At 37.9% G+C, this 21,568-nt stretch overlaps 1 protein-coding gene across 2 annotated transcripts; it reads left to right on the top strand.

Annotated features, from left to right (window-relative positions):
- Positions 1 to 738: 738 nt before the first annotated feature.
- nek6 (NIMA-related kinase 6) lies at positions 739 to 20,294 on the top strand. Of its 2 annotated transcripts, none has more exons than XM_040048679.1 (10): positions 739 to 850; positions 6,956 to 7,056; positions 7,434 to 7,574; positions 10,035 to 10,097; positions 12,112 to 12,222; positions 13,122 to 13,230; positions 14,126 to 14,233; positions 14,558 to 14,652; positions 15,124 to 15,237; positions 17,383 to 20,294. In XM_040048679.1, the coding sequence occupies exons 1-10, from the start codon at positions 805 to 807 to the stop codon at positions 17,491 to 17,493; spliced, it is 999 nt and encodes a 332-aa protein (XP_039904613.1). In that variant the 5' UTR covers positions 739 to 804; the 3' UTR covers positions 17,494 to 20,294. The 2 variants fall into 2 exon arrangements, with proteins under 2 accessions (XP_039904613.1, XP_039904615.1); XM_040048681.1 differs by lacking the exon at positions 739 to 850 and adding an exon at positions 870 to 1,253.
- Positions 20,295 to 21,568: the final 1,274 nt, after the last annotated feature.

Genomic DNA, 21,568 nt, shown 5'->3' with positions numbered 1-21,568 from the left:
GCTGAATCCACTGTGGTGGTGTACAGAGGCAAAAAATATATAAAATCCCAACAAACAAACAAAAAACAACACTGACCCAAATAACCATGGCAAAATACTATTGCCAAAGCATCAAAAATACATATACAAATAATTAACACAACATAGCTTAAAACAGCACAAGGATAAATGTATATTAATTCAGTTTAATTAAATATGCTTGATAAATAAACAATTGTAAAATGTATGCACCTGTGTGTGTTCAGGTCTCTCATTGTTCTTTGTTCTTTTTTTTTTACATTTTGATACAAAAGTTTGCTTTAGTAATTTTGTATTACAGATCCGAACAGATTAAATTATGTTCTTCCTTGCTTTGTTGTTTTGTAGTTGTTTTTTTCCCCCGAATGATTAACGTTTAATAGAAATTTCATCTCCGTTTCAGCCTCATCTGTCACCACGTTTTTTTCTTTCGTTTCAACATGTTAATTTATACAAATCTATTTTCAGACCAGACTCTTAAAAAAAGCCCCATCCCGTATGCAGGAGACTTAGAAGCAGGGCGCGGAGACTACTGACCCACTTTGCTCAAACACTTCTCACAATTTCGCGTCCACTTTAGCAACCAGAGACTGAAAACTTTGTCGTATCTTTCTGTTATTCAGTTATCAGCGAGCTCTATTGAACAAGCTGCTGGACAGCGAGCGGGGGGCGGGGGGCGATTGAGAGAGACTCGGGGGCGGGAGAGAGAGACTCGGGGGCGGGGGTCTGACTCACATTGTTGGTGTGAGGAGTTGCACAACAACACGAACTAACAGAAGTTGTAAAATGTGGAAGGCCTTCACGCCGCAGGACATTACTGACTCCTCTCCAGGTAAGACACAGTCAGTAGTAAGGAGACGGTGGCAGCTCGCAGAATTGTGCGGCAGCTCGCTTCAGTAAGTTCGTGTGTGGCTGAATCATAACACGCGTCATGGAACAGGATACAGCCTCATTTTGGAGAGCTGCACAACCTTCGTAGCAGTTAACTAGTTAGCAGCAACGTTAGCGTGCTGCTTACCCGGACAGAAACGAGACCTTATAGATTCCTGGTCTATAGTTTAAACATATTATTATATATATTTTTTCTATTTTAAACAATCGTGCTGCACCAGGCCCGGAAAAGAGCACGCAGCAGAACACTTGGACTGAAATTCACATCCATTTAATTTCCATGTTTCCATTGCCACTTTAAAGTAATTATCGGCGACCTGTCACTCAAGCTAAATTAAGTAATGGTGAGTGTTATTGGGGTAATTCTCGTCTCTGCAGGCTCTTCTTTCACAACAGGAAACCACTGCAAAACTCGTAACTTCTGCAGCTCCTGGTTTGTCTTCCTGTGAATATAATTTTTGTACTTTTGACTTAGACCAATTTGGATTATACATTAAGTTAGTCAATTACAACGTGAGGTAATTGGGTAGAACAGAGATGCGGCATTGGGTGTATTATGTGATAGCATCTCTGGCATTAGTTTAAAAATACACACAAAAAACCCCCAAACAAAACACATCCATATAACAATGACAATATTTATGTATCAAACATGAGTAACAAGCTGTACCCCCACCCCTCCTGTCTGGGTGTGTGGTTTCTGTGTAGAAGTGAACATTATATGTAGAAACAGTATAAGAAAACCATTGCACTTGTTTAAGTTTCTTGAAGAGGTTTCAACTCTCATCCAAGAGCTTTTGCAGTTCTAAAACCAAATGTTGGAGAGTACCAGGTATTGGGGTTTGTCCTTTAAGATGTTTGTTGACCCACTCCTTATCATATGCTCATCACATGAGCCAAGGTGTGGAAAAAAAGGTATGGGTCATTACAACTAGAAGTTTTAGGTGAAACCACTGTGAGATGTTGCCTCACTCTATCATGTGACCTGTTGAAATTACCCAATTAAGTTTTTGTTCTTTTACCAACAGTAGCCAAAAGCCATTGGGCAATAGTTTCATAGAGCACTCGACATCTTTGAATATGAAAGGAAAGGTTGAGTAGTAAGACTGTCTACACAGGAAGCGACTAATAGTCATGTGGCATCCAGAGATTGCCAATGACATTGAGCAACTTCAATCAACAACGATTTTCTGCTGGCATATGAGGGCGTGGGAGCTATGTCAGATTGTTGTTCTTTTGGCTGCTCCCGTTAGGGGTCCCCAGAGGAGATGCCACCATCTTACCTTAGCATGTCTCATCAACCCTCTGCATGCTCTTCTTCACTACATGAAGAGTTATGTTTATGTCAAAAGCTGCATGTGAGAAAAAAGATAATCAGAAACAATGCATTTTAATTTCACAGGTGCGGGTATTCCTTGACACTTTTGCAAAAAGTCAAAAACATATGTGCATACAACTTAGCAAAAATGCATTTGTGGGTTGAGTAGCATAGTTGTGCCCATGAAAATGCCAAACTCTACCAATGCCAAACAGCTTATTCTGCTATTCACTCTTTTTCTTAACTTCTGGTAATCAGATGTCCTGATTAGTGCATGATTAGCATGGACCTTGTTACAGCGATCAGTTGGTATCTGCTCTAAGCATGTCATATTTGCATTTGGCAATGCATTTATTACTTTCTAGGCTGGACTATTATAATTAATTATTATCAGATTGTTTTGAAAATTCCTTAAAAAAACTTCAATTGATCCAAAACGTTTGCTTTTGGTTTGTTTTTATTGGACTCTTAAGTTGCAAGAGAAGGTACAAAATTGTTAAAATAACTCATCTAGTCATAATAACTTGGCACACACAGAGATGCAGTACCAGCTATTTTGAGTCACTTTTAGTGATCTGGTGGTCTGAAAATAGCTTTGGTTTTTTTTCCAGTAAAACTAGAACAAAGGCTTGAATTATTGTAGTCACCACAGGACCCAAACCTGTTGCCGAAACCTGGCAACAGAGTCCTTTTGTAACTGGAGAAAGGTTAATGAAGAGTTAATGACTCTACATTGCAATTAAGTACAGTATCCAGGTGAATGAGTCATTAAAAAATTACCCTATTCAAGAGTTGTTATGATTTGGATAACTATCCATAGAAAGTAAATCTGATTCTTGTAATAAACTATAAAAATGCTCTTATATGATGTTCAGTTGGGTAGTTAAACATACCCAACTGTGCAGTCTTGCCCTATGGATGTGACCTGTACACTGCTAAGTTGAACGTAACGTTCAACTTAGCTGTGACTCAGGGGTTGAGTCGGGTCATCCACCAATCAATCAATCCCTCACTCCTCCATTCAGCATGTTGAAGTGTCTTTGGGCAAATTGAACCCCAATGCTTTCATCATAATGATGTAGGAGTCTGCACGTGACAAGTACAGGGTGGGCCATTTATATGGATACACCGTAATAACATGGGAATGGTTGGTGATATTAAAGTCCTGTTTGTGGCACATTAGTATATGTGAGAGGGCAAACTCCTCAAGATGGGTGGTGACCATGGTGATCATTTAGAAGTCGGCCATCTTGGATACAACTTTTGTTTTTTCAATAGGAAGAGGGCCATGTGACACATCAAACTTATTGGTAATGTCACAAGAAAAACAATGGTGTGCTCGTTTTCAACGTAACTTTATTCTTTCATGAGTTATTTACAAGTTTCTGACCACATATAAAATGTGTTCAATGTGCTGCCCATTGTGTTGGATTGTCAATGCAACCCTCTTCTCCCACGCTTCACACACTGATAGCAACACCGCAGGAGAAATGCCAGCACAGGCATCCAGTATCCGTAGTTTCAGGTGCTGCACATCTCGTATCTTCACACCATAGACAATTGCCTTCAGATGACCCCAAAGATAAAAGTCTAAGGGGGTCAGATCGGGAGACATGGGGGCCATTCAACTGGCCCACGATGACCAATCCACTTTCCAGGAAACTGTTCATCTAGGAATGCTCGGACCTGGCACCCATAATGTGGTGGTGCACCATCTTGCTGGAAAAACTCAGGGAACATGCCAGCTTCAGTGCATAAAGAGAGAACAATGTTCAAGAATCAGTGACAAAGTTGAAGTTGCACCAGGGCTGGATATTTCAACAAGACAACGACCCTTAACACTGTTCAAAATCAGGCAGAGGATCAAGTACAATGTTCTGGAATGGCCATCTCAGTTCCCAGACCTGAATATGATTGAAAAGCTATGGTGTGACTTAAAGCGGGCTGTCCATGCTTGGAAACCATCAAACCTGACTGAACTGATGTTTTTGTAAAGACGAAAGGTCCAAAATACCTTCAACCAGAATCCAGACTCTCATTGGAAGCTATAGGAAGTGTTTGGAGGCATTATTTCTGCAAAAGGAGGATCTACTAAATATTGATATAATTTTTCTGTTGGGGTGCCCAAATGTATGCACCTACCTAATTTAGTTTAAGTAACTATTGCACACTTTCTGTAAATCCTATAAGCTTCATTTCACTTCTCAAATATCATTGTGTTCATCTACTATATGATATATTTAAATGAAATTGCTGATCCAAACAACCAATGATTTATGAAGGAAAATCATGAAAATTATCAAGGGTGCCCAGACTTTTCCATACCACTGTATATGAAAGAACACCTAGAGAAGGAAGTTCAAGAACTACATGTCTTAAACTAACAGGTCATCTTGATTTTAACTAATTTTATTTTTATCTATATGTGCCAAATCACAGGTATATACAAACTGTAATGGTTATAAAGCGTAAAGACTAGGGCTGGGTATCGTCACTGATCTCCCGAATCGATTTGATCCACGATTTGATTCGATTCAATTTGAATTGGGAAATTTTGCCTCAGACAGTCAGAAATATTATAATTCTGATCACGTATCAGTACATATCCATATCTTTTATAAAAAGAAAGCTGACACTTGCCAGACTTTATCAAAGGTGTAAACATCACAGCAGATGCGTTTGTGTCAGAGTAACTGAGGATAAAACACAGAAAAACATGAAGGCGACTTTCCTGGTCTGGGATTCTATTGCAGAATTTGACCTTAAAAATATTCTGCGGTAGATCAAAAACAAAAGAAAACCATTAATCAACATATGAACATTACCTGATGCTACTGAAGTGAAGCAGAGCAAAGTTACAGAGGTTGTATTAGGGACACAGTTAAGCATTTTGCACAATTTTAAAAAGTTTAAATTTGTTCAGTATTGAACAGCAGAAATGAGGCTTTCTTTTCGGAAGAAAGGAAAAGGGAAAAAAAAAACAGCGGCCGACAGCGCTGTAAACAACGGTAGACTTGTGCGTAATAAACAAGCGAATAATGCAGAAAACAGAGATTTTTAGATTGGAAGCTGTTCTTGAAGTACACAGAGAGAGAGAGAGAGAGAGAGCTGTGCATGAAGTGTGATTTTTATCGTGCTGGAAGCGAAACAGCAAAAGTAAGGAATTCATGACGCTGTTTATGTGTAGCGTAGTTTTGATCATCTTTTGCTGCTGGTTCAATCAATATTGTTTGGAGAGAGATAAAACCTGCAGCTTCAGAATCTAGCGCAAAAAGGACGTAAACACAAAGCATGGACCCGCCGAAACATTAGAATCAGCGAGCTGTCGGCTTTCAGCCCCGACCGTGTCCATGCCCGTGCCGTCGGGTGAGAAAGGCGCCATCTCACTGATTCCGATCCGTCGGCGGGTCCGTGCTTTGTGTTTACATCTTTGTGCAGAATCTGTGTACCTGCTCTCATTTACTGTTTTAGCTGTTTGGTGGTTGTTGAAATTTTGTGAGGTTTAACCTGAGATTCTGGCGTTTCGGGCAAAATAAATTTATATTTAAAAATCGATTCAGGATTTTAATGAATCGATATCACGTTATCCAAGCTAGAATCGATTTTAATCCCTAAATCGATAATCAAAACCCACCCCTAATAAAGACCATCCTGTGACCATGTAGTAATACAATAATTCATATAAGTAAAGACCAAGAAATGCGTGTACATTTTAGCTGCATGAACAGACATCTTATTTCATATGTATGTACATTCAATTCAGTTTCATACAACCAAATCACAACAACAGTTGCCTGACACTTTATATTAAGATAAAGACCCTACAATAATACAGAGAAAACCCAACAACCAGATGATCCCCTATGAAGAAGCACTTTGGTGAAATGGAGAAAGAAAAAACCATCTTGTAGCTGGTAGAAACCTGTGGCAGAACCGGCCTCAAGGAGGTGCAGCCATCTGCCGTGACCGGTTCAGAGTGAGGGGAGAAGAAAAAAAAAAAACACTGTGGAAAAGAGTCAGAGATTAATAGTGATTAAGATTAATAACAAAGATTAATGGTTAAATGCAGGGAGGGGTATAAACACATTGAGTGAAGAAGAAACACTCAGTGCATCATGGGAATAGCCTAGACCTATTGCAGTGTAACTAAGGGAGGATTCAGGCTCTCCTGATCCAGCCATAACTATATGCTTTATTAAAAAGCAAAATTTTAAACCTAATCTTAAAAGTAGTGAGGGTGTCTGTGTCTTAAATCCAAGTAGAATCTGGTTCCACAGAAAGAGGGCCTGGGAGCTAAAGGCTCTGCCTCCATTCTACTTTTAAATACCACAAGTAAGTCAGCAGTCTGACAGCGAAGTGCTCTAATGGGGTGATATGCTACTATGAGGTCATTAAGATAACATGGCCTGATTATTCAAGACCTTGTGGTGGGAGTATCTTAAATTTGGATTTAAATTCTGGATTTAACAGGAAGCTAAGCCAGAAGCAGATATAGGAGAAAAATGCTCTCTCTTTCTAGTCCCTGTCATAACTCTTGCTGCAGCATTTTGAATTAACTGAAGGAGGTAGTTCAACCTAGAAGTAATAAATGCATTAACTAGTTTTTCATGCTTACGCATTATCCCAGTTTCTGCGTATTATGACTGGAGTTTTTTGGGTTTTTTAAAAATATTTTAAGCAAATGTACCATGATTTTAAATAAGTCATTTCAACTATTCTTTGTTGCAGAGGTGGGTAGGTGTGATGCAAACATGGAGGTGCAGAACAACAACCAGCCCACCTTAGACAAACACAATAATCTCTACAAGATACCAAGCCAGGAAAATCAGGTAGGTAGTAGTATTGACCCAAAAAATAGTATTGGCCTTTTTTCTTTTTCTTTTTTTTTTTTTTTTGCCAAAAGAAGAGCATTACATGTTCCAAAATGTATAGTGTCTATATGACATTGTAAGTTAAAGCACTGTACAAGATAATTTTAGACACTGTGACTAACAGAGTGTAATGTTTTTCTTTTATTAGCACGTGGTAGTTGATGATAACTACCATCAACATATTCAAAATGTTCTGTCTGTATTAGCCTTAGACTTTGAAACAACACATAGTATTGAAAGATATGTTAAAATCACTAAGCTGAAAGAAAAAAATGACATCTATTGAGTTATAATATACTGCTTTGTTTTACTGCTGATGGTGTTTTCTTGTTCAGAAAAATGTTCCAAGCTATAATTACTGCTGCACAATGGCAAACTTCCACATTGAGAAGAAGATCGGTCGGGGTCAGTTCAGTGAGGTCTATAAAGCAACATATCTGCTTGATGGACAGCTGGTGGCACTCAAGAAGGTCCAGGTACAGCTCTTTGTACTTAGTCGCCATACATGTGGTGTTAGATCTCACTGCAGTGCAATGTCATTTCCTGTTTATGTTTATTACAGTGGAAATTGGTGTTTTGCAAGTTAATGTGTTTAACTTGATTACTTAAAGCCTCAGTTTTATGGCATATTTTGCAAATTACTGCATTTATTTTGACATCCTCCTTGTGAAAGCTAAACCACAGTGAGTCTCATTCCCTCTCTTGTATGAACCTCTCTTCTGATATATAGAAAGGAAAATATGTGACTATATGAAAGGACTTATGACTATACACCTAAAACACTGCAAACTGCTTAACTCACGGTAAAAATTAAATTGGCTGCCTGTAAAACCAAGATGCATGAAGCTGAATTCAGTTCTGCTGTGTTACCAGTATAATACCAGTATTCCTCAGGAGTAGAAGTATGTTGGGCTTAGCTTTAAACCTGCAGGGTGAGGATTGAGTGAGGCGACTAGTGGCAGCTATCACAGTTGCACCAAACACAAACTAAGACATACTTTTTCTTGGGATTTAATGAAATTGTAATTTATTCAAATACTATCCTTCCAAAATTTTATACTCACAAAAGTTCCTGCAAATAGAAAAGCAATAAGACTAGCCTAAAAAGAAAAGTTGATAAATCTTTCCCAAAGTGTTTATTGATTCATATCTTCAACTCTTTCGTCTTAATTGCATCAGAGTAGGGTGCAAGAAAGCATTCCACCTTAACAGCTGTTGATAGCTACTAGTTGTCATGTTAAGTAAAATTCAGACAAAACAAGGAACACATTGCTTGAATTACATTAACACTGTATTTCATCTTCCACTGACTGATGTTTATTTCCCTCAGGAGCCTAAGATACCTGAGCTCTTGATCTTCCTTCTGTTTAATAAACCAATTAGAGTATAGTTATAGTAATCCATATGAGATCTTTCATGAGATCTTTCTGTCTGCTCCCACGCTACCCAAATGTTCTCCATTATAGTGTTTATTCAATCTCAACACTCCCTAGACCTGATTAGAGTTAAGTATTTTAATATTTCACTGCACAGAAAGACTTCATCTTCTGTGTTCTCATTCTGAAACATGAGTAAGAAGTTTTTGTGGAAAACAAACCATCTTTTACTTGTTAATAACAATGGTAAATGAGGAAAGCTGTGCCTTTGACATTCACCCACTCATAACTGTTTATTAATTGACACATTATTCTACCGTGAGAAAGAGGTAGACATGCACATCTACGGAAGATCTCAGAAATACTTATAATTTAATAAAGATAGTCTGACAAAGAAGATGGAGATGGTTTTATGATCTATTAATAAAGTCAAACTAAGATTTGATCATGTAATCAGTTGTAATGACTAATGCATGTAATCTTGTTACTGTGGATATATGCTAATTGAAACAGCAGCAACTCAATGGTGCTGAAAGATATATACAGGTCTTATACTGACATGCGCTCCCATCCAGACATCATCTTAAGGGAAGGTCTTGCATATTTCAGCAAGATAATGCTAAACCGCATACTACATCTATTTAAACAGCATGACTTTGTAGAGAAGATGTTAAGTGCTGAACTGATGTGCCTGCAGTCCAGACCTTTTACCAGTTGAAAGCATTTGACTTATTAGGAAACAAAAAAAATGTGACAAAGAATACTTGGGACCTTTAAGCAGCTAGAATCCCGTACTAGACAAGAATGGCACAACATTCCTCTCCATCAACTGGTCTCTTCAGTTCCTACATTTTTATTCACTGTTGTTAAAAAATGCGGGATGGTACACAGTGGTAAACATGACCTTGCCCCAACTTTTTTTAGACCTGTTGCTGCCATCAAATTAAAAAATTAGCCAATATTTTTTGTAAAATTGTTCATTTTATCACTTTAAACATTTGGTATTGTTTTATGTGTTCTGTTGTGAATAAAACATGGGTTTATGACATTTGCGAATCATTTCATTATGTTTTATTTACATTTACATATCTTTTCCAAATTTTGGGGAATTGGGACTGTATTTCCTGACGTGGTTATTTCTTAAAACATTTAATTTTACAATAATGGACTACACAGCACTAGGGGTGAGTTTCAGTACACTAGATATCTATCTGAAAGAACTATAACTAAATGTAAGACAGTGATTCCTCCATTGTTGTTTTCTTAAGCGTCATGAGCCAACACAATGTGGAGGAGCTATCAGAACTTTACTCAAACAGAAGCTGATTATCGTGTCAATAGTGTCACAGTCTCAATATAATACAGCCTTAATAATTACTGATGGTTTATTTAGATTGTTTCTCTTCTATTGACTGCTTTTAGCTGACTTGAGTAATTAATTTTTCCAAATCATCTTTTCTTCCCTCACCACTAAACTGCTTGTTGAAGATTTGCAGGAGGTCTCTTTCAGTTAAAATGAAGTTCTTTCTTTCCACATTTGCTCACAATGTATCTTTGCAGATCTTCGAGATGATGGATGCTAAGGCTCGTCAGGACTGCATCAAAGAGATCGATTTACTGAAGGTAAAGTCTGTCAAAGCAAATTATACTCTGGTTGATAATAAGTGAATGAGTGCGAAATTGGGTGGCGGTTACTCAGGAGAAAGACCAGGTCATCACTAATTGGAAGGTTGGTGGTTCAATCCTTGGCTGCTCAAGTCTGTGTGCCTAATATCCTTGGGCAAGATTCTAACCCCAAGTGGCTCTCCGATGTCGCCATCGGAGTATGAATGTTAGATCAGCAGCCCCCAACCCCCGGGCCTCGGACCGGTACCAGTCCGTGAGTCGTTTGGTACCGGGCCGCGAGAGTTTTGAGGCTCAGGTGTGAAATGTCTGGTTTTCAGGGTTTTTATCGGTTTTCAGCGTTATTTTGTTATCGTTTTTATCGTTTACTCGGTTTTCCTTGGTCTTTTCACATGTGTTATGAATAAATTTTATTTTTTTTGGTACCAGTACTAGTTTTATTTTGTTGTATTTATCCGCGACACCTTAAATGCCGGTCCATGAAAATATTGTCGGGCATAAACCGGTCCGTGGCGCAAAAAAGGTTGGGGACCGCTGTGTTAGATAGAAAGTACTTAAGGATAAAAAACAGTGCTTGTATGAATCGGTGTGAATGAGGCAAGTTGTATAAACTGCTTTAAGTGCTCAGGCAGAGTAGAAAAGTGGCATATAAGAACCAGTCTCAAATCTGAGGCTACATCAGAATGCTTTTTACTCCCAGCCATTAAAGACTTGTGGTCACCAAAGATGGGCAGTAATGCATTACAAGTAAGTTACAAGTAACACATTACTGTAATCTGATTACTTTTTCAAGTAACGAGTAAAGTAAGGGATTGTAATTAGATTATTGTTACTTTTCCATAAGCATCCTGCGTTACTGTGTTACTAAACCGTGATTTTGTTTGTGAGAGTGTCTAATGACAATGACGTACGAACGTGCGACGTCCATGGTAGCAACACACGTTTAGATCAACAATGGATAATATGGAGTGTGGGAGAGAGTACGACCATGCAGCGTTTAAAGCTTGGAAGTACTGACATTACTTTGAGTTTGATTCCATAAAAAGTGACAAAAACATTAGCGTCCACTGTACACTCTGCGTAGGAAGAAAACTTCTTTCTACAGCGAAAAAAATTAAATTTCAAATCTGAACAAGCACCTAGCATGCTGCCACGGGAATGTGAAATTCAGAGAAACCCCCTGATCCCCCCCACTGACATGACCGCAAACCACCTCCTGCTAAACAGGTGAAAATAGATTTAAGAGCGACAGGACTCAGTGTCGCTGAATCTTTGAATTCATTTATTTTTTGCTGTGTTTTACTTGCATCTATTTGAAAGAGTGAGTGTAAACATAAAAAAAAAGATTTAATTTTATATGCTGGAATAAGCGGAAAATAGGTTTAAATGTTAAACAAATTTCTTCCAGTCAGAGAATGTTGCATATAATTAAATTTTTGCTTGATGCAATGTGCATAGAGTTAAAGGATTAACAAGTTTTAAAAAGAGACTTTTTCATTTGATTCAATTTTATATGATTGATTATGCAGAAAAAATACAATTGGGCTGAAAGGTCTATTGCTTTGTTATGTATCATGTTTTTAAAAAGTAACCAAGTAGTAAAGTAACTAATTACTTTTGAAAATAAGTAATCAGTAAATAGCGACTAATTACTTTTTTCAAGTAACTTGACCAACACTGGTGGTCACCCTGCCAGACAGGTAGATGGCATGGACCCAAGTTTGTGAATGCTATAACTTGAGAGTGAGGCAATGTAAGAGTTTCAAGTTCACCATAGGTGTATCTACTAAAAATCTCAGATGTGTTTAAAACTCAGTGACAATGACCTTGGCGAAGGTCACTGAGTTTTCAGGAAATCGTGTGAGGCAGCACAGGATCTTGAAATTAATGGCATTTGATGCCGCCAGTATTTTATAAAATGTGTTTGAAACATTTGCATGGACGGCTCTGCTATACACCTTGCTTGTGACAGCTCCGTTGACGCTACCATTTTTCTTTTGTTTGTCCACTGCAGCAGCTGAATCACCCCAATGTAATCAAGTACCTTGATTCTTTTATTGAAGAAAATGAGCTCAACATTGTTCTGGAGCTTGCGGATGCTGGAGATCTGTCCCAGATGATAAAGGTCAGAAAACCCTATGACTCGTTTAAATCTCAGTCAAAGATCAGAGGAAATGTTTTCTTGTGAATTCAACAACTCGAGAACGATGCAACATAGGATTTTGAAATTGATGTCATAGGTGTGTTTACTAATAGGCTGAGGGATAGTGCTAGGAGTTGCCAATATTTTTCCACTTCCTTGGTTAACTTTTTGTATATAAATGGCCCTGAGTATTCCTGTGATTATTTGAATTTATGCTTGCATTTTGGATACAGTTATTACTTAGTATGTAATTTATCAATTCACATATAAAAATGTATTGTTAATTAATAAGCTCATATATAATAAAAGTCTAAAGAAGTGATTTAAATATTTAAGTGCACATTAATTTCAAATATATAATGATAAAGACATGAGCTCATTGTTTGTGAAGGTGTTAATAAAGGTTTAATGAATATTTGTGTGGCCTCATTTAAAGTGAGGACTATTTTTGCCTTGTAAAGTATTTATAAATAAAGTCTCAGCTATCTTCATTTTACGTCCCCACATGAAAGCTAGGCAAACAGGGTGGAGGACAGTAACAATTTGATCCGGACTGGAATGAAAAGGACACCAGGCAGAGGTGTTTAACACAAAATAAGTCTTTATTATAACCAATAAACCAATAACCATATAAACAGTATTAACAGAAAGAGGCAGCAACACTGCTTTGACAATAAATCAGACAGGCCAATCCAAGGAAAAGGAGGCCGCTTCACCTATGTTTGTGTGTGTGTAAAAGCTAGACAAAACACTTAAAGTGCTAGGAATAAAGAGCTGAAAGTGTGTTTATATGATTGAGGGATAGTTAGAGCAATAATATTGTGTCATTGTTCTAACATGTAGAATTAGATTAGTTACACTTCTTCCTTCTTTCTGTTCAGTACTTCAAGAAGAAGAGACGACTTATCCCAGAGAGAACAATTTGGAAATATTTTGTGCAACTCTGCAGCGCTCTGGAGCACATGCATTCACGCAGAGTAATGCACCGTGGTAAACTTTGCACTTTCCACTTTGCATTTTTACCATGCACACCTCATCTCCATTGCCATCATTATGCTGATGTAGTTAATCTGCTCAAACCATTCTCTCACCTCAGTTGTTGTGCATGCATATCTTCCTAAACTTCTTTCTTTTGTCAGTCAAAATTAAAATACAAGGAACTGATATGTACAGGTGTATCCAGCAATTGGGAATAATAACATGTTACGTGGTGTTAAAATAAAAAGAATCTCTTTCCAAAGGAAAAAACAATTTGCAAAATGTTGGATCCTGTTGTTATTTGCACTTTATTCAACATGCCCAAAACAATTTTGGTATGGAGTTTGTATTTTAATACTGTGGTACTTGCCAGGTTGGAAAAGATTTAGGCCAAAAAGCAGAATCTGATTGTCAGAGAAGTTGTGATTTTTATATTGATAATGATGCTTTCCATTAAAATTAAAAAAGAAAATCACAGTAAGGTGTCAGTTTCACTGAAAATCAGATTATGTTTTTTGGCCTACCTAAATCTTTTTAAATCTGATTTTCAAAAGAAATTGTGATTTTGTTTTTCTATTTTAATGGAAAGTATTGTTAAATAGAAAAATAACAGCACAGACCAAACATTTCTAATATCCCCCCAAAACCAAGCAAAGTTGAATTGGTTTGTGACGTAATTACAGCAGTTTTCACTGGACGCGGTAAATGTTGGAGCTGTAACTTGTCTGTAAACAGAAAACGGCATGGTTCTTTCTTAAAATTGAATTAGCCATAAGCACACCTCTCATAGTTGCAGGAAATCAACTACTGTGTGTAGAGTGTATATAATGTCACTATATTCTTGGGTTTAGAACAGAATTGCAGTATATTTGCAATGAATGTCAATGTGTGCATGTGTTTAAACCAGATATCAAGCCAGCCAACGTGTTTATAACAGCCACCGGGGAGGTAAAGCTGGGAGACCTTGGACTAGGACGCTTCTTCAGTTCCAAGACCACTGTAGCACATTCTTTAGGTGACGCACACACACAACACACGTTTATGCACAATTTCTATGTTGTGCATAATTTTCTGTCAGATCAGCTCTTGATTCAGGCATGCAGATCATATAGAACACAGAATTAAATATTTTAGTGACGAAATGGAAACTGTATAAAACAAAAATCTAAACAAAGATATCTTGGGGGTGTGGCAATAAAAAAAAATAAATAAATAAACAATTCACTGTCGTATGTGTTTTCCTACTATAAGGTGTAACACTTAAACTACTGCATAAATAGTGTTTTCATCTTTTTCATTTGTGCACAAAATGACAAGTCTGTTGTTTTCTGTGTGTCAGTGGGAACACCTTACTACATGTCACCCGAGAGAATCCATGAGACTGGCTACAATTTTAAGTCAGATATCTGGTCCCTGGGCTGCCTTCTGTATGAGGTAGGTCCAAAGACACTTTGACCTTTTCATTGTGTTTATAGTGAATGATTCAACAGAAAATGACTTTCTTACTCTGGAAAAAAGAAAACCAAGCTTGTGGTGCCCGTTGGCTGATTAGTGCTGGTGCTATACTACAAGTGAAATATTATTCCTGACCAGAGTTCAAGTAACGTTGTGGTGTTCAGAGAGGTCTCTATTCTCGTGCCAGGGTGCTCGGCGGAAGTGTAAATAAAAGAAAACGTTTAAGCTTATTTATAAGATCCCACCTCTGGGTTTGAAGTTGAAACGTTTTTTTTTTTTTTATTTACACTTCCGCCGAGCACCCTGGCACGAGAATAGAGAACTCTCTGAACACCACAATGTTACTTGAACTCTGGTCAGGAATAATATTTCACTTGTAGGTAGTGCCAACCAAGCTAATTCATTTTTCTTCTTTCCTTATCCCATGAACCCCCTTCCTCTTTGCTCCAGATGGCTGCACTGCAGAGTCCATTTTATGGGGACAAGATGAACCTTCTGTCCCTCTGTCAGAAGATAGAGCAGTGTAATTACCCCCCTCTCCCCCCGGACCATTACTCTGATAAGGTAAAGTAATACAAAGCCACGTTTGGTTTTGATTTGAATTTGAGTTTCATTAACTTTTTGGTTTATTATGTTGCTAGTTTTATTTTTCTGTTTGGCAAAAAAGGTGTACAGAGCCTTGCAGGGGCCATATGAAAAATACATAGGTCCTTATATTGAGCGCTTGAAAAGCTATTCCATGAAAGCTAATACAGTTTGTTTCAACATGTTAGTTGTTCACACAAGATAAGTGAATATATGGAGAGGGAGCCTACCTTCTCCACTCGCACTGATATTGGTAAACTTGGACAGATAATCATAGATTTGAACTTCCCCGATCAGTAACACACAAGCGCAATGCTGTTGAAACAGTGGCTCATTCCAGTCATTGTAAGTTAAAAGGTTTAGACAGCATAATGTGTGGTATTTTGCAATATAAAGAAAGTACTATATTTGCCCTTGCATTTGTTTCTGTGTCTGTGGTCTTACTGACCACAGAAAGTGCTTTTGCTACAAGCCACATTTAATACATTCATACAGTGTAATATTCTTTAAACTTTAAACACAACCTCATAACTTTGGTTAATTTAGTATACCAGTTAACCTAAGGTGCATAACTTTGGACTGTGAGAGGCAGGCACAGGGAGAGCATGTATAATCGACACAGAAAGCAGTCTAGGGCGTCACAAGATGATGAGCTTGGAGAATAGCGTGCGCTGCTGCATCTCGACTGTGCCTATAAAATTATGTTTAGCATGACTGAACAATTCTGAGAACATGGCCTATGGGTAATAGTGATGGGTCGGTCGCGAACGAAATGGCTCTTAGAGCCGGTTCTTTGACGTGAACGACGAGAGCCGGCTCCTTATCGCGAGCCGTGGGTTTTTTTTCTTTCTCTCACCCTCTCTCTCTCTGGCACTTTTTTTCCGCTTCACTCCACATGCGAGCCTTGTGCTTTATGCTCGGCAGAGGGGGGAGGGGCGGTAGTTACATTCAGTAGCACAGGAACAGAGCGGGAGGGAGAGACAGAGAAAGAGCCAGGGACAACAACCTCACATTAGAAATCATCCACAGCTATTTTCAGTTGCAGATGATAAAGGATTCAGAAAGTTAGTCATGCAAGCCCATATGACAGAGAATATACATGTTCTTTTTGTTTTCATATTATAATTTATATTTAATTGTGTTGTGGTTTGCAGTGTTTTGTGTTGTTTCACTTTAAATTTGTAAAAGGAAAAAGCTAAAAATTTAAATAGTTAAAAGTTGAAATGTGAATAGTTGATTTTTGTATTATGATTTATTTATTACATTTTATGTGGAGTGAATAAATAAAAGTATATTTACGGTGGCCCCTACAGACAAAGCACATACAAACTTCAAATCATGTACAAACTCCAAAACACGTACAAACTCCAAAACACGTACAAACTCCGACGCACGTACAAACTCCAAGACTCGTATAAAAGACAACAGAAGTGCTCCAGGATGCTAGGGGCAGTGTTGAGCTTTTGTTACCTAGTGGCTACACAAGCCAGCAAGTACCAACGACCGGATTTGGTGTGTGGTAATAACAGGTAAATGAACATTTTTTTTTTAAAAATTATTTGACTATATATATGAATGCTTGTGTATAAATACACAAACAATACACATATGCTTTCAATTGTGTAATTTAAGTGATCTGGGTATCTCTGTTTTGGAAGTTCAGTTCATGCTAGAAATGTGTTTTGGAGTTTGTACGTGTTTTGTCTCTAGGGGCCACCGCATATATTTCTATATAAACATATATAAATAAAACCACTTTTTTTTTTACATTAGTAATTCCTTTTGTGCATAATTTTATATTATTGTTAATAATAAATTAATTGAAGCAACAAAACAACCTGAAGAGCCGGTTCGGAGTCGAAAGAGCCGGCTCTTTTTAGTGAGCCGAACCGAAAGAGCCGGTTCTCTAAAAAGAGCCGGAAATCCCATCACTAGTGGGTAAAGTGAACTCTCAAGTCCTACTTTACTACTACTTACTTTAGCTCCTTCTCTGAATGTGGTGATTTTTGTTCTGTAAAATAGCCCTGAAGCATGTGTCCTTTTGCTTACACAAATTTATGCACAGCGTAGTTTGTTTGTTTTTGTTTTTTAAAAGCTGAAATAACAGCCTCATGCTTTTTGCAGCTGCGTGACCTGGTCAGCATGTGCATCAACCCAGACCCGGACCAGAGGCCTGACATTGTCTTTGTGCTGCAGTTTGCAAAACAGATGCACATGTGGACTTCCAGCACCTGAGTGACACTTTCAAGCCCTCTTCTCTGCTCAATTTGAGGCTTTCCACTTACTATGTGCCTGTCCTTGCAGAAGCAAGTTTGCCCTTACCTCATCTTAGCAGACTGTAACCTTGGAAATACTGTGATGTATCTTTTCAGTCATGGAAGATGTGAAGAGGTACATGGGTATACTCACGGAAAACAAAAGTGAGAGGTAACCGTATGTCTGCCTGTTTCTTTAGCTGAGAACATAGCCAAAAGAGCTGTGTCTCCCTCTGATGACAGATTCCTCAAATAAGAGTTGCATTCCCAGTTCAACCGTGTCTTCCTGTGTAGTAGGGCTGGGCAGTTTGAATATTTGTCATGTCGTCTACTATAATCATATCATACATGTTTTTATACATTGTAAAGTACCTCATTTAGTGTTCAAATGGACAGCTAATTAATGCCTATTCTCAGAAAAAAAAAACAAAAGAATGCAGGGGAAACTGAAATTGAAGTGAAATCATAAAATAAAAATAGTTTTATGATCAGATGAAGCGTAGCTAGTTAATATTGCCTTTTACAAACAGTGGAGAGCTCAGCTAGCACTTCTGGAATATAAATATAGATAAATCTCACACAGGTTATTCTATTTAAGCTGCTTGGGCCTACATACATTTGCTGCTCGTTGCAACCCATCTCCAACTCCTTTTTTTCATCTTATTCTTATGTGAAATAATCAGTGCTTGTGTGTTGGCACTGATGCCTGATCTGTTTGTGCTGAAAACCTTTTAAGCTATTTGTTGTGGGAAAGGCAGGGAGGTCATCCACGAATAAGGCCAGAAATTGAAAATGACTCCAAATGGAATAACAATCCTATTTTAACTGAGAAGTTCCTGACAGAACTGTGGCTGAAAGCTTAAAGAAGTAGCCAGGTTTATGGGATTATACAATAATCACTTATAATAATGCTTTCTCATGGATGTCACATTCATTCACCTGTGGACAAGCAGCTGAGCACCCACAGTGTTTCTGCCTTTTCTGATTCAGTATATTCTCTAAGTCTATGGAAGCCCTAAGAACAATTTGGGAAGTTTTCTTAAGGGCAGTTGTCCATCATGTAGTGATTTATACATTTTCCCTGCTTAAAGACCTGGTGAAGGATCAAATCTTGTTAGGGTTGCATCCAGTGTATAAATTTGTGAAATCAAATATGTGGAGCTGTCTGTTGTGCAAACCCCCTATGAATGAAGAAGCAGTCAAAAGAAGATGTTGCTTCTGACTGAGGACAGTTTGTCATGTATGTATCTAAAGGTGGCTCAACCAGTGGCTCAAATCTGAAAGTGAACTTACATATTCATAGAACTTTCCAATCATATGTTGGGCTTTAAAGACTGAGTTACCACTGAATTTCTTGGATCAAGCCTTGTGAAGTCAAATGTGGCTGTATTTTAATTTTATGAGTTGGGAAATCATATTGTGTCCACCTTATAAATCTCACTTTACTCTCCTTTTATCTGTGCTTTGGTTTCCACAGGTTTCAAAAAGAAACATTTGAAGCTGTTTCAGTTCCCCACTGTGTTCACATGCTGGTCTGTTATCCTCAGCGTCTTAAAGCCTGTTACTTACAAGTAGTAAAGTTCTGTCAGTCAATACCCAAGTTCCTGTTAAGACTACATTTGATTTAGTTGGTTTAATTTGCGTTGTCACATTAAAACTGATGGAACAATAGAATCAAGAATCGGATGATAGTGAAAGACAAATGTTGTGTTGCTGGGAGGAGCAGTCATGGAACTGTGAGAACTTATTTAACTCCATCCTGTTAAATTTTGTTTATATCACATTCTGTCAGCCCTGCAAACCAAAGACATAGAACAAAGGTGACTAAATGAAAAATACAAGTTATAAATGACTACCAAACTGCACTGATAATTGGCTGAAAGTATAAAAACGGCTCTGGCTGAACCTCTGAAATCTCAGAATTTACAAAAAAACAAAACAAATACATCATCATGTGCCCAATTGGCATTCAGCACAGAGCACCACATAGGGCACCCATTTAGTTCACAAATGAAACAGGTTCACAGTGAACAATGTGACAGGCATGAATATGTCTAGATGGTGGCAGACCTGTCAGTTCTGATATTCTCTGCTGAATTCCAGTTGAGCCACATGATAATTGTGAGTGAGCAGTAAAAGAAATCTGCTCTAATGCCATTAATTGCCTAAATGTTTCTTTGTGTTGTTGCTCGGTCACTGTGAACTGAATAGCCATATGTGCTCCACCACATAAACTCAAAAACCTTACCAGCTCCAATCAGCTCCATAGATAATTATATTTAGAGATCTGGAGTTTGTGTTTTTATTGTTGTTGTTGCCTAAATGTTTACATTTTGCATATCTGCAGTTTTGGGAAAGAAAAAGTGCTTCATGCCACAGTTTGAGTAAAGGAGAACAAATCAAACACACACAGAAATTAATCTGGAATTGATACTGTCGTGGTGAGTGTTGCTCCAGTGGCGTTGTAGTTTTGTATTGATTGTATGAGAATGCAGTCATGGTCTGCTTCTAATTTATAAATCTAGACAAATCTTGCTGTGAAACTGTAAACACCATAAACATTAGATGCTGTGAAAATGAATGAATGAATTACGCAATGTTTTTGAAATACATGTATTAGATGCACAGAGTGAGAGCTTACAGTTTTCATCTTGTTTAAATAACTTGTATCTTCATCTTCCATCTACCATGCTTATCAATCGTCTCCAAAGCATTGTGCCATTATGTTTATGTTGACTGTGCTTTTCTGTGCAAAGTGATATTAAATTCAGTTCAGTCATATTTCTTTTGATGTAAAGCTTTGCTTTTAACTTAATCACACTGAAACCTGCAGCAGATTTCAATGTGAGGATGAATATGTTTGCTGTAGGTGAATTAAATTTTTTTTAAATATGTTGGTTTAAATTCATCAACATCCCTCATTCATAACTGTCAGAATCCTGAAAACATGAGTTTGCTAGAGTAGCAACAATCTTTCATGGTAGCTAATCAATGAAAGACTTTGCTATAATTTTCTTGAATGTCTTACTTTATCCTTCAGCGCCCTAACAGGTACACACACAAGTTTTGTAGTTTATTATCGTTTAGACCTGGAGTTTACCCAGTTTCTGTCTGATCTTTGAGACTTTTTGTCTGAAAATTAAATTAATATCTTGAAATATTTTTATATTATTTTAGGGTTTTTAGCCTTACTTCAGAAAGTGACTTGAGGCAACTGTTGTTGAGATTTGGCGTTATATAAATTGAATTGAGCTGAACCTAAATGAATATAGGAAAATCCACAATTGTCACAGGAACATACCTGCATTACAGTAATGATAAAAACTTGTTTTCTAGTTTGGTGTCTTTGACTCCAGTAGGCATACATGTAGTATGCCTACTTTTGATTTGACTTGACGAAACAGTCCTTAAGGTATGATGTGATGTCTGGCACCAAGATGTTTACAAGAGATCCTTACGTCCTGTAAGTTGTGAGGTGAGGGCTTCATGAATTTAACTTATTTTGCCTAGCACATCCCACAGATCCTCATTTGGATTGAAATCTGGAGAATTTGGAGGTCAACACCTCAGTCCTCAAAGTTGTTCTCAAACCAATCCTGGACCATTTTTGCATTTGCTTTATGCCAGGGCGCGTTATCTTGCTGAAGGAAGCCACAGCTGTCAGGGAACACCATTTCCATGAAAGCATGTAGATGCTTTGCAGCAATGATTAGGTAGGTGGCACACACGGGGAAGAGAAAATGTGGCTGATCAGACAAGATTACGTGTTTTTGTTGCTCCCTGCTCGAAGTTCTGTTGCTTGCATGCCCATTGTTGGCGGTGGACGGGCCGGCATGGGTCTGTGGTTATGCAGCCAACAAACTATGATGCACTGTGTATTTTTACACATTTCTATCAGACCTGACATTAAATTTTAAGTGATTTGAGCTACAATAACTCTTCTGTTGGATCAGACCACATGGGGCAGCTTACATTTCCAATGTGCATCAGTGAGCCCTAGCCACCCATGACCCTGAACTGGTTCACCACTGTTCCTTTCTCTGACCACTTTTGAT

Source organism: Simochromis diagramma, unplaced genomic scaffold (genome assembly GCF_900408965.1).
Source record: "Simochromis diagramma unplaced genomic scaffold, fSimDia1.1 OVJJ01000683.1, whole genome shotgun sequence".
Lineage (NCBI taxonomy): Eukaryota > Metazoa > Chordata > Actinopteri > Cichliformes > Cichlidae > Simochromis > Simochromis diagramma.
Note: the sequence above shows the minus strand (reverse complement) of the source record. Positions and strands in the feature narration are given on the sequence as shown.